The sequence below is a fragment of the Chanos chanos genome, chromosome 1 (genome assembly GCF_902362185.1).
Source record: "Chanos chanos chromosome 1, fChaCha1.1, whole genome shotgun sequence".
NCBI classification, from domain to species: Eukaryota; Metazoa; Chordata; class Actinopteri; order Gonorynchiformes; family Chanidae; genus Chanos; species Chanos chanos.
This window is the reverse complement of record NC_044495.1, coordinates 45,534,100-45,547,964: the sequence shown is the minus strand read 5'-3', so window position 1 is coordinate 45,547,964 and position 13,865 is coordinate 45,534,100. Positions and strand designations below refer to the sequence as shown.

Here is a 13,865-nt window from a genome sequence, read left to right as displayed (position 1 = left end):
AACCACCCAGTCTACCCACTGCTACAGTACTGATCTTTAATGAACCACCCAGTCTACCCACTGCTGCACTACTGATCTTTAATGAACCACCCAGTCTATCCACTGCTACAGTACTGATCTTTAATGAACCACCCAGTCTGCCCACTGCTACAGTACTGATCTTTAATGAACCACCCAGTCTACCCACTGCTACAGTACTGATCTTTAATGAACCACCCAGTCTACCCACTGCTACAGTACTGATCTTTAGGCCACCCTGTACAAGCTCCCTAGTGGTATAGATACCAGTGTTTCCAGGTCTTAAATGTTTTTGACACAACAAATGACATCAGATACCCAGGTTTTGACAGAGGAATTTGTGTCAGAATCTGCGCTGTGTCCCAGTGACATCTGATCTCTCTCTCCATGTGATGTTATTGCTGGATAATCACTCAGAAACCAAGGGCCAGGACTGTGAAGATCGTCTCCCACAACCTCTTTTGTCAGGATAACAAAACAACACTCTGTTTATTTTTCATCTGATACCTCTTTATTACAACTAGTTCTGTTGTATTATAAATATTACAGGTCGTATTGTATTAAATCACTATACAAGTATAATGTTAGGAAGGTTATTAGTATGCAAATCATCTATGCTAAATAGCTATAGTGTAGTATGCCATCAGAAAACACATGCAGAAAATTGAACCTGCTTTACACATAGATGGTATAATGCAGTGTTAGGACCCCAGGCATTTTGTCCACAAAGGAGGGAACGACTGTCAAAGCACATGGGTTTCTTCAATTCAGGGTTTGAACAATGAAATCACTTTCTTCAGGGATCAGCCCTGCTCAATATCCTTTATAATTGAAGGAGTCTTTCTGAATATGAATTTTGCTGGTTCACTGGATTTGTCCTCTGCAGATGTCCTTACAGACAGAGAATTTCAGCCTTAGGTCTAATGTCTAAATGACACCCTGACATAGTCTCACGTGTTGTTTCATCACTGAGTGAGGCAGCATTTTCTCCCCTTCACCTTCAAGCTTTAGATTCTTTGATATGTCTTTGTTTGTGTTTTTGTGGATCATTATGTGTGAAGAATAGAGATTAAATAGGATGAAAGTTTTATGGCTTTTCTTAATGGTCATTAATAGTTTTATTGCCTCATAGAAGTCCATTTGCTTTGAGGTTGTGCCAGCTAACAGAAGGGCATAACCTTAACTTTATGACAGAAATAACCAGGATTTTATGTTTGCAATGGCCATGTCCTTGGGTACCTCAGGGTGAATGTTTTCCATTGTTCTAGCTCATACTAGTCACACCATCAATGAGTAACTGGGTGGTTAATATTATCATGTGTTTTATCGTTTGTGTCAGTGTACCTGGAGGAGACTGATATAAATGATTTTCATATACTTTGATAATATTGCGAGAAAATTGGAATTGATTCAACCAACCTGATTTATTGATTTATAACCCCTGTGAGCAGCTTGATAGCCTTGCTGTTTCTGACAACTTTTAAAATTGAATACTTTGGTCTTGTACAAACTACGCAAACTTAAAATGGCATTTAATTTTAGAAGACAGTAATAGAAATCACTGGAAAGCACTAATACGCATTCTCTCATGTATAGCAGAAGTTTACCTACTGCTTTTCACTGGTAAATTTCGCATCTATGACTGAGTGTGAGACACTGTTTAAGCTAATGTCGCTGCCTTTGAAGCTGGTGTTAAATCTGCCATTGAAAGACCAGATAGGAACAGCTTCATTTAGAAAATGTTTCCAATGGTTTCAGTGAGTAGTAAAGAGAAGAATGTGAAAGGCTTGGCTAGATGTCTGAGGCCTGCAGGGAAATCACACCATTAATCAGCCCGCTGCCCCTTACTGGGACAGTAACTGGTTCCTTCATCACCCTCATCCTTAAGTCTCAACTTGGCACCTATGGCAAACAGAATGTTAGAACAATTTGTTTGAGGAGGTCCTACTGTCCCTCTTAATTAAAGTCTCCCATCTAAAATCATGTTCTGTCTCCACTAATTCATTAAAACCCCATTGTGTGTGTGCATGTGTGCGCGTGTGTTTATTCGTATGTGTGCTCAGTTGAAGAACAAGTTCATGAAGAAGTTGCCGAGAGACGCAGAGGCCTCTAACGTGCTGGTGGGTGAGGTGGACTTCTTGGACGCCCCATTTGTGGCATTTGTGAGACTGCAGCAGGCAGTTATGCTGGGAGCTCTCACCGAAGTCCCAGTTCCCACCAGGTACAAACCACTGACCCTAGCCCCTAACCCTGACCCTAACCCTAACCCTAGATTTCATGACTCAGTCCTCAATGATTCAAAAGAGTCAAATAACTCAAATGACTCTGATCAGTACAGTGTTTCAGTTGAATCAAATGACTCAAGTGACTGTAATAAATAGGTCTAGTGACTCTAGTGACTCCTCTGATCTCCAGGAGTCAGCTGACAATCAGTAATCCTGCTTACTAATACATTCCTTAATGGCTTCCTGATATTGTAAGTTAGGAATGTCTTGTATGTTATTGGAGTCATGTTAATGGAGTTGTGATGCTGTTGAAACCAGTATATAAGTAATAACAGAGTACAGTAGTGTAAAATGTAGTTTTTCCCCACCAGTTGGCCTGCACATCTGATCTATCTACATCAGTATATCTATGCCTATGATGTGACTTCAGATTGATCAGTGATGTAGTCTCCACAGTCTGACATGTCCCTCTCTCCCTGCATCAGATTCCTGTTTATTCTGCTTGGGCCTAAAGGCAAAGCCAAATCATATCATGAAATTGGGAGAGCTATAGCAACGCTTATGTCTGATGAGGTAAGCAGTAATGCCTAAGTGCTACTGACAGCCCTCTCTCTCTCTCTCTCTCTCTCTCTCTCTCTTTCTGTTTCTCTCCCTCTCTATCTAACTTTTGTCCAGCCTCTCCCTTGCTCTCTGAATCTCTAGACCATTGCTATCTTATGTAGAGTCTTGTGTAGAATAAGTATGTCTTACTGTGTTTCACGGCCTGTGACAGAACTGCTTTACCCCTCACCCTGTGCTGCATTAATTGTGTGGCTGTATGCAGTGGTTTTCAGGTACTGACAGTGTAATATGAAGCCTAAGTGGGAAAGACACACACTCTGTATTATGATTTCATTTAGGTCTTCCATGACATAGCCTACAAAGCCAAGGACAGGCAGGATCTGTTGGCTGGCATTGATGAGTTTTTGGATGAGGTGATTGTTCTTCCCCCTGGGGAGTGGGACCCTGCTATAAGGATAGAACCTCCCAAGTCCCTGCCGTCTTCAGACAAAAGGTCAGTATTGTGTTTCTGTCTCTGAGCTGGTGCCAGTAATCTGTGACTTCCTCTAAAACCTCTGGCACATTCCACGCCATTACGCTTCACACACTGAAAAATCTTATAAGTTTTAGTTTCCACAAACGTAATGTGATTGTGAACATCTTTTTTAAGCCAGTGCTGTTGGTTTTCTGGAACTGAAGGTGAATTAATAACTGTTAGGGTTAGGGTTACAGTGTGCTGTTTGTATGTCACTGTCTTGACCTTGACTTCCTGTGAAAAAGCGATCTTTGCTTTTTCTTGCTGGACTTGAGTATGTAAAAGATAACTGATTGAGAATGAATTTTCTGAAGATTTGATGGTGCACACCTGGGCAAATGGACCAGTCTCTGAAGGACCTGTTTAAAGTTCCTCTCTCAGGGCTGGCTAGTCAAGCTTGAGTGCATTCTTTCACACAGAGTTGAGTGAAAGTTACAGTGGTAATGACGTCTCTGACCTCATATGGAGTAAATGCCTATTGTTACACTAACCTGTCACTCAGCGTGTACACAGACCCCAAGCACTGCACCATCATGATCTGTATCATGCTCTATGTTCTCAGCATGTAACATGGGTTAGCTGAACTAAGCCATGACCCTGAACCGACCAGCACTCCATCAATATTACACCAGTCTAGCACCAGCATTGCACCAGTATAGCATCAGTACTGTGGCACAAAATAGTAGTCTGTTGTTTTAAGCAGTATAGACCACACAGGACTCAATTATATAACTTTATTTAAAAATATAATATAACATGGACAATAGAGATCTGTCACTGTCCTCTGAGTGACTGTACTCTGTGTTTTAAAGATGCTTTGTTTTACCCAGTGTGCTAGTGACTGATCACTACCTTGCTGCTGTGTTACACTCATTACTTCCTCAACTCTGACAACGCAGAGTGTGACATCACAAGTTAATTAATGAATATGTACATTATACATGAATATCTTTAAGGCATAGAACATAATTTGACTGTTACACATTTGGAACTGATGCACTGATGTTTTGTAGGAAATGTGCACTAGCAGGACTCTGAGCTGAGCTCACCAAAGTTTTAGAGTGGATGCACCATTAAACCATTACAGTATACAGAATGGTCTAACACAGGTCTATTTGTTTCCTGTTCAGTAGTAAATACTACTGTGGTCTGTATGTCTGAGGATAATTGCTTTTGTTCATTGTCTCAGTGCCTGACAGACAGAGTTCCCAGGAGGCCTTTTGTGTTTCTGTCTGTTCTGTCCATTGCTACATGCTGTTGTTTATGTTGTAAGATATGTTTCTTCTTCAGAGAGAGGTGTGGCGTAAAGGATATATGAACAGATTCAGTGTTACTGTCAGTGCTCTTCTTTACCAGTGGCGCATGATGGCTTTCAAGGTTTATACCTTTGAATTCACGTATAAAGCCCCTTCGTAGCGAGTATTCCTTCTCTTTAACAAACTCTCAACATTCCGAGTGATAGTGAAAGCTCCTCTGAGTTGTCAGTAAATTACTTACTTTTTCTCTGAATTGTAACCACATAATTTTCTCAAATCAAATTGACTAGTTGAAAAGAGGTTTCATACTGTTTGAGCTCTCAGGGGGGTTTAAGCAAAGGCAAACTGATAGCTGAGACCTGTGCAACTCACTGTGTGACATCCTTGTGTTTGTGTGCAGGAAGAACATGTATGCTGGAGGGGACAATACACAGATGAATGGGGACACACCTCATGAGGGGGGACATGGAGGAGGGGGCCACCACGTGGGCGATGAACTGAAGAGGACAGGGAGGTGAGGGCTGAATGTTGTGTCATGCGTGTTTCAAACTCTGTCTTTGAAGAGTTCTCTCAGGTTTACTGCAGCTAGACCACAGTGCTAGAGTGCAACGCAGGAAAAAAAACCCATTTATTTGTTTATGAGGAACATAATGATACAGGATGATTCATGCCGGCAATTATCAGATTGAGTATCATCTTGTGCCAAACAAACAAGTATTATCTGCCCCGTACTCTTTTTATTGTGCAAAGGTCATTTCGAGATTTCTAGTCTACAATTCTGTCTTAGAACATGCCTGGAGTAACATTTTAGAAAACTGTGTTCTCTCAGCGAAGAAGTAAGAGGCTGTGAGAAAAATTTAACTGACAGTTTTTTAAAAAAATTCTTTTCTGCAGGTTTTGTGGAGGCCTTATACTTGATATCAAGCGGAAAGCACCATTTTTCGCGAGTGATTTCTATGATGCTCTGCATATCCAGTCTCTGTCTGCCATTCTGTTCATTTACCTTGGCACTGTGACCAACGCCATCACGTTTGGGGGACTGCTTGGGGATGCTACGGACAACATGCAGGTGAATTTTAACGTCAATGTCAGCGGTTATGTCCTTGTTTGTGTCTGAATGTGACGCCTGCTGTGTTAACTGAATGGCATTGATTTCAGTGGCATGATGTAGAGATGAGATAAAGTGGTATATACAATGTGCCACACGCCACAGTGATGTGAGTGACCAGGTGGCTTTACTTTGGTGTTTCCTTTTAGGCACAAAATCTAATATTTATTACACTTGCTTAACATTCCTCGCTTAAGCACGATTTGCCTGTTTTTGATCCCCATCTTGACATATTTCACCCTCCCTTTGGCATGACTCAGCATCTTATCCCTCTTTCTCTGTCTCTCTATGTGGCACGTGTAGGGGGTGTTGGAGAGTTTTCTGGGCACAGCAGTGTCTGGTGCAGTCTTCTGTCTGCTGGCTGGACAGCCCCTTACCATCCTCAGTAGCACTGGTCCTGTGCTGGTCTTTGAGAGACTCCTCTTCAATTTCAGCAGGTCTGTCTCCACACAGATGAGAAATGAGACATGTATAGAGCAGTGGACTCCTCTGTTTTAACTTTATGAAAATATGTTTCACTCTCTGCTTGTTTTTATTTTCATCCACATGTAGAACACAACTTGTCTTGAAAATGATACCAATGAAAGAATGAACAGTTCTTTTGAAGTAATTGTTTTTCATGTTTGTAATTGTTTTTCGTGTTGTTGGCATTTTTCTTACATACTGATGAAAATGATGCCATTTTTTTTCATGTAGTCAGAATGTTATTTTTGCATTTAGCTCTCTGTATCGACTCACCTTTGGTACCATGATTTCTCTGAAATAGGTGATAGTTGTTTTGAATCATGTTTTTTAAAAAAAAAAAAAAATCAAATCCGTTGACACTGAAAAAGCTCTGTCTCTCAGGGACAACTCGTTTGACTACCTGGAGTTTCGGCTGTGGATCGGTCTATGGTCGGCCTTCTTCTGCCTAGTCCTGGTGGCAACTGATGCCAGTTTCCTGGTTCAGTATTTCACCCGTTTCACAGAAGAAGGCTTCTCCTGTCTCATCAGCTTCATCTTCATCTACGACTCTTTCAAGAAGATGCTGAAGCTGGCCCACTATTATCCCATCAACTCCAACTATAAGGTCGATTACGTCACCCAGTACGACTGTATGTGTATGGCGCCCAGTATAGGTGAGAACTCCTAAAATGATTCTTCTCCTGTGAAATATCTGTGGTCAATTAATCTAAGAATTAAGATGTTTCTTTTTCTTCATTTCACACCTAGTGAGTGATGTCTGTGTGTTTTGGCCCCTGGTTGTGTTTTTGTATGGGTTCTCTTAGCATGATGCTTTGGTATCTTACATCACATTATCTCACCAGATGGCCACATGAAAGATGCTGACCAAGCAGAAAAAAGGAGAGCGTATGGTCCAGGTTTCAGCATGCTAATACATATTACATGACCTGCCCACTCAGGCAAACTTAACCAACTTTGATGTGACTTTTTTTCCTTGGTTGACATTAGAAGGCCATTGGATGATACTTTGAGGCACTATGGGAAATGCAGTCTTTCTCTGACCACAGTTGTTTGTATTCCCTTATGGGTATCCTTATTGTTTTATACTGTGATGTAAGGCCTGTAAATATGCCACTCCTGAGTGGCTGCTGAGTGCTGAAATGTTTGTGAAATCAACACATTTGGTGAAGGAAAGCCATGCCTCTGGGGTTTGGCTTGTTTTAATGGGTTTTATGTCTGAATTGAATAGGCACTAATGAGGCCATATTTTACTGCTTGTGATGCTCAGGACCGCAGATGGTTAATTCATTATTAATGTTGCAGATATCAATTTTTAATGCTTCTCTACTCCCCACATCCCAGTGATACTTTATGCCCAACTGCTGAAATTAATTTTCATTGTAGACAGTAGTCGTTATTGGGGTTAGGAACTCACACAAGTGGCAGACACGTAAAACTGTCTTATTTTAAGTAACTGGGTTCTTCTGATCATAGCTGAATCAATGAGGAGTGGCCCAGTTGACATAGACCACAATGACATTTAAAGACGGACATCTGCTCTGCTTCCGGATTCCTGGAATGCCAGTTAGCTGTAGTGTTTGGCACACTGTAAAGGCAGAAGGGTTTTTCACAGCGTACATGGACATTTTGTATGTGTTACATCTTTAAGTTCTCACAATTGGTCTTCTGTTCTTTGCCATTATTAAGATCTTTTGAACTTTTGAATCTTGTATTCACAAGCATACATTTTGATCCTTTAGAACTGGAAACCAACACCCAGCTTACAAGGATGTGCAAAGTTTGTACAGTCCAGTTTTCAACCATTTTGGTTTGTAACAATTGAATTGTTTTGATGACATAAAAACACACTTTCATAGTTGTGTCTCTACAGCTTCGTGAAAAAAGGTAAACTGTAGCTTCTGCCTCCGTCCGGATGGTCTTATGTTATTTATCTGTGGACGAAGGAGTGATGTGTAGCCCCTGTCTTCTGTAATGTCTTAAGCACATGTTTGTTGTTTAGCTGTGTGTGTGTGTGTGTGTGTGTGACAGGGGTGGGGGAGGGGTAGGAGAGGGGCCCAGCAGGAAGTGGAAGTGAAGTGTGTGTGGGGTTAATCTCCTCTGGTGTTTTAAACTGAAGCAGTGCTGACAGAGACACAGGGGGAGCCCTCATGTATCGAGAGCTGTTCCCCTCCACTAGCCCAACCTTGCCCCCTCTAATCTGCATGGATATAAGTCCTGTTAGGTCCCACTGCATGGATATAAATCCTGCTAGGTCCCACTGCATGGATATAAGTCCTGTTAGGTCCTAATTTATGGATAAATGTACTGTTAGGTCCTGTTTTATGGATATAAGTCCTGTTAGGTCCTGTTTTATGGATATAAGTCCTGTTAGGTCCTGTTTTATGGATGTAAATCCTGTTATGTCCTGTTGCATGGATATAAGTCCTGTTAGGTCCTGTTGCATGGACATAAGTCCTGCTAGGTCCTGTTTTATGGATGTAAGTCCTGCTAGGTCCTGTTTTATGAACGTAAGTCCTGCTAGGTCCTGTTTTATGGATGTAAGTCCTGTTAGGTCCTGTTTTATGGATGTAAGTTCTGATGAGAAGCGCCTTGCCTGAGCCCGCCCCAACATGAAAGTGTTTCAGTCCAGTGCAGGGGCAGGGGCAGGGGCAGTGGCCGAGTCGGTATGTGACGTTTTACGTGCTATAGGTCTGATTAGCAGAGAGGAACTGAACAGAACAACCATGTCGCCTCTCTCTGGTCACCAGGGACATATGTAATAGCATGGGGGAACAGGAATGGACCTAAAGAAAAACACATCTGTCTGCTTGTTCCATTTTAGCTGCTGTTAAAATCCTCACCATTCCTCTGAGACTAGATTTTAAATCCTGTGAAATCTCAGAGGGGTGGCACTTTGACATGGAGTTATGTTGTTCCTGTAACATGTGTGTTTCCTTTTATGTCTGTGCTTAAATATATTGAAGCAGTGTTGGTTGATCAGTCGAGTGATTATGAACTGTGTAGTTATAATGCCAAATGAGCCACATGTCTTGTGTTTTTTCTTTCTATCAGTGAACACCTCAGACATCTATAGTGACCCTCTGGATGGCACGTCGGTCTGGCTCTACAATTACACTGACCTGGTGAGTACTAACAATGCATTTACACAGTTCTAGAAGAGGAAAAACAGAGCTTACACTGAGAAATATGTCCTGCACAGTCCACAATATTGCATCTTTAATGAGTCCATAAAACCTTTTCTCTTGTTTTGCCAAAGATTCATCTGATCATTTTACTGATAGCTCTAGCTGCCACGTCTGTGTGGCAGAATGGGGCAAGGCCAGAGTTACAATAGTCCACTGACTGGTTATAGCAAACAGATACGTTATTCCCACACATAGTGTGTGCTGGCATCAGCAGAGCTCCTGTGAAAAGAAGTTCTGATCTTGTCTTATCCCTATTGTGTATCACTGGACAATCACAAAGCCAGCATCTGTGTCTCTGCCGCTGTTAGTTCTCATGGGTGTAGTGATGACACAACATTATGAGAGATTATGAAAAGAGTTTTGTAATGCTAGCTGCCTCTCCATGATGAAAGAGCTTGTATCAAATTTTATGAACGTATCATTTGGAGAGAATTACCTCCGGTCAAGTAACATTATTTTTAATCAGACCCATTTGAGTCACAACCAAGCACAAAATGACAAAAATCTGCAGACTGTGGCTCACTGTAAGGTTTTGTTTCTCTTGCTCACCATAACACGCCTGTAATGTTTGTTTGTCTTGTTCACCATAACGCGCCTGTTGTTGGCTGTCTGCAGCCGTTGAACGCTACATGGTCGTCTCTGTCAAAGAAAGAGTGTCTGAAATACGGCGGAGAGCTGGTGGGTGAGGCCTGTGAATATGTGCCAGACATCACTCTCATGTCCTTCATCCTGTTCTTTGGCACCTACACCTGTTCCATGTGTCTGAAAAAGTTTAAGACCAGTCCCTTCTTCCCCACCACTGTGAGTACACATCACCTCCCAGTGAACTTTTGTCAGCTCTTACAGTACACACTGCATGGTGTAGATCCCACAGTTTTCATCACATATAACGTCATTCACATAATGTTGCCACAGAAATGTCATTCTGACCTTAAGTAAAATAAAGGAGACATCTCTTATGTACCTAAATATTTATGACCCCCTGAGGAAATGTTCACCTCTCTTTTTTTTCTTCTTTTTTTACAGGTGAGGAAACTCATCAGTGACTTTGCTATTATCCTGGCCATTCTGATCTTCTGTGGCGTTGATGCTCTGGTGGGAGTGGACACACCAAAACTCATTGTGCCAAGTGAATTTAAGGTGAGACAGGCGTGTTTTTGTCTTCCTGCTTAGTCTTTATATTGTATCCCAGAATCACCTGATGTCCTTTATCTCACTAAGTCATTAACTTGTTCGTTTTGAAAAGAATGCTGACTTTATTCTTCAACAAGTCAAAGTCACTTTTCCTATTCAGTGTATGGTGACAGTGTACTGCTCTCACCCAGTGGACTAATATTCAGGAGCCTGGGCTACTGTCATAAATTAGATTGTATTTCATGTCTTATCAGGTTAGAAATATCAGGTTTCAATTAAAAGCATCATCTCTCCATCCGGGACACATGTTATCATTCATTAAAATGGTTGACTGCCATGAACAGGGACACTTTGTGATCATTAAACATTTCTCTTGTTCTCAGCCAACGAGCCCCAACCGTGGCTGGTTTGTGCCCCCGTTCGGAGGCAACCCGTGGTGGGTGTACTTGGCATCGGCCCTGCCTGCCCTGCTTGTCACCATCCTGCTCTTCATGGATCAGCAGATCACCGCTGTCATCGTCAACCGTAAAGAGCACAAGCTGAAGGTAGGTGTTTGGAGGCATCACAGAGGAGAGCTCCCTGCAGCCGGACGCTTTCTCACGCTCGCTTTGAGCCTCCTGGGAGAGCAGGAAAGACACGCCGTGCTTCGGGCATTCGCTGTGAGGATCCAGCTCACTGCCAACTGTAGCCTATTAATAGAAAGTCTCTGGTGTGAACAGAGGATGTAGGATGTGAGTGAGCACTTTGATGTAAAAATAATTTTTGTATGATTACGTGGAGTGATTCATAGACAGTGACATAAGTGGAAAATGATACATAAATAATATTGGAATAAAATCAGTCTTCCTTAATATAGAATTTCTATTCTAGTTATTGCAGTTATTCCCAGTGTTCAGCGTTAGAATCAACAGCTTGGGAACACAAAGATTGTTTTGGTTATTTTTGTACTGGGGCCTGTCATGCTTTGAATAAATGGTAGTTCTGTGAGATACCAGCTTTTGACTGACACAATGAGGAAATTGTTAACAACACGAAAAGTTCATTCTCTGTAGTGATGAGAGGGGAAATTGGGTTTGCTGTATTGTGCTGTCCCTGCAGATCTCACTAATACATTTAAATGTGGCCTTAAATTACAGTAAAGGATATTCCGTGCACATTGGACTGGTGTTGTTTTGCCATTTTGATGTAATGTACCCGCCTACCCTTTTCCATGTCCATATACCCTATATTACAGGATATGTGGTTTTAATGCAATATTAATTGGTTATATGAGAGTGGATTGGACTATTGATATCAGAGACATATAACACCCATGACTGGCTCCTGGGAGCAGCAGCTTCCATCAGTCACATGAAGAACATATTCAAAATATAGGTTTTCACAAAAAGCTTGAGAGGACTTAGAACATAGTGTGAACATGGAAGGCTTTTCTCTGTAATCCATTCCTGACTGATTGTTTGCTTGATTGACTGATCTGTTTGTTTATTACAGAAAGGGGCAGGGTATCACCTGGATTTGTTCTGGGTGTCTGTTCTCATGATTGTCTGCTCCTTCATGGGCCTGCCGTGGTATGTGGCTGCCACAGTCATCTCCATTGCTCACATTGACAGCTTAAAGATGGAGACAGAGACGTCCGCCCCAGGAGAACAACCCAAATTTCTGGGTGTCAGGTGAGCGTTTGATTCAGAGGAAACGTTCTCTCTGTGTGCGGATGACATAACCGTGTTCTTGTCGCATGTGCCCTGTGGGCTGAAGTGCTGCTAAATGATGCGTTTGTTTACTGGCACACTGCTGAGTTTGGCACGGTGGGGAGCTTGTGCTGAAAAGGTTGATTATTTGATTAGTGTCATGGGGCAGTATTGATGCAGCTGTAAGCTGTGCAAATAGGAAAGCAGTTTCACACTAGACCCAGTCCTAAGGAAAATACGCTTAATGTTTGGGATGCATAATTGGATCTTTTTTTTTTTTTTTTTTTTTTTTTACAAATTTTGTGTTTTTCTATTCTTAATGTTAATTAGTGTTCATTTTTATTACCATCTTAATGCTAATTAATGCTCATTTTTAGCTCCATCTTAATGTTAAGTGCCCAGATAAAGAGTTTATGCAGGCATTGAAAATGCCACAGTGTTGTGGTGGTGTTTTGTACAAAAACATGAATGGTAACGTGGAGATGCCCACATGGGATGGACAGTACTGTATACAATGAGAGCATAAAGTAACAAATTATATCTCCACAGAACTACAGCCTCCATTCATAATGCGACACTTAAACACTCTTACAGAATATGCCTCAAGGTGTTTGGTTTGTATGTAATTTGATGGTAAGTACCGACTTGTAAAGATGCTGTGAACAGATATGGTGTGTGTTTTTCTACCTCAGAGAGCAGCGAGTCACTGGAGTCTTTGTGTTTATCCTGACTGGACTCTCTGTTTTCATGTCCCCAATTCTCAAGGTAACGTGTTCTGTCCCCTATAGTCTCCATTCAAACTGCATGACACACACTATCAGACATTTAAAGACCATACTAGTCTCCAGTACATTCTCATACATGTGCAATTCTCTTTGCTTTTGCCCATACTTTGTTAGCAGACTATTATGAGCTCAGTTTGTTTTCAGTTCAGTTGATATACTGAAATCAAATAGAAGTTTTGCTTTGGAAAATTAACAAAATTTCCTGTCATGCCTTGAATGTACTGGACAGATAATAAACCTGTACTGTATGAACTGGTGTGAGTTTGAATTGAATTCCCTCTGGACAATGTGAACTAGTGTGTTTGAACTGAATTTTCCTTCTTGGTCTTTCAGTTCATCCCCATGCCTGTGCTGTATGGAGTCTTCCTCTACATGGGCGTGGCTTCACTCAATGGAGTGCAGGTGAGAGGAAATTCAGGCTTAGTTTTTCCCTTTCGCAAACTCGATAAAGAGCTGCTGATGTTTGGTAGGGAGCTGCTTAAACAACAAAACTATGTGCACTTTAGCAAAATGCCCAAACCTCGCCTTAGAAATAAATGCTAAGACAAAATTCAGAGTTATGTGTCTAATATCACAGTTGAAACTGAGATGTTTCAAGCCAGAAAATGTCTTTTTTTTTTTTTACCTTAAATATAATACTAATCATTTTATATTAAGTTTCCCAGCTTGAGGTAATATTCTCAGATATCTCTTGTCTCTCTCTCTTGGCCCCTGTCAGTTTATGGATCGCCTTAAGCTCCTGCTCATGCCAGCCAAGCATCAGCCTGACCTCATCTACTTGCGCCATGTTCCCCTGAGGAAGATTCACCTCTTCACCTTCATCCAGGTGCTCTGCCTGGCCCTTCTCTGGATCCTCAAATCCACCGTGGCCGCCATCATCTTCCCTGTCATGGTCAGTCTCTGCACACACAGATGGTCATTAGGTA

The 13,865-nt window shown here is 41.6% G+C and overlaps 1 protein-coding gene across 2 annotated transcripts in view; it reads left to right on the top strand.

The window, feature by feature from the left end:
• Window positions 1-13,865, top strand: part of slc4a4a (solute carrier family 4 member 4a) — a 54,036-nt gene that overhangs the window by 35,590 nt on the left and 4,581 nt on the right. For both annotated transcript variants that reach the window (XM_030772709.1, XM_030772718.1), the window contains 14 exons: window positions 2,082-2,239; window positions 2,729-2,816; window positions 3,143-3,297; window positions 4,975-5,088; window positions 5,469-5,643; window positions 5,986-6,119; window positions 6,529-6,800; window positions 9,862-10,133; window positions 10,359-10,472; window positions 10,850-11,011; window positions 11,958-12,136; window positions 12,847-12,919; window positions 13,273-13,341; window positions 13,658-13,831. In XM_030772709.1, the coding sequence (XP_030628569.1) occupies window positions 2,082-2,239; window positions 2,729-2,816; window positions 3,143-3,297; window positions 4,975-5,088; window positions 5,469-5,643; window positions 5,986-6,119; window positions 6,529-6,800; window positions 9,862-10,133; window positions 10,359-10,472; window positions 10,850-11,011; window positions 11,958-12,136; window positions 12,847-12,919; window positions 13,273-13,341; window positions 13,658-13,831 (2,139 nt within the window). The remainder of the gene's footprint in view (window positions 1-2,081; window positions 2,240-2,728; window positions 2,817-3,142; window positions 3,298-4,974; window positions 5,089-5,468; window positions 5,644-5,985; window positions 6,120-6,528; window positions 6,801-9,861; window positions 10,134-10,358; window positions 10,473-10,849; window positions 11,012-11,957; window positions 12,137-12,846; window positions 12,920-13,272; window positions 13,342-13,657; window positions 13,832-13,865) is intronic.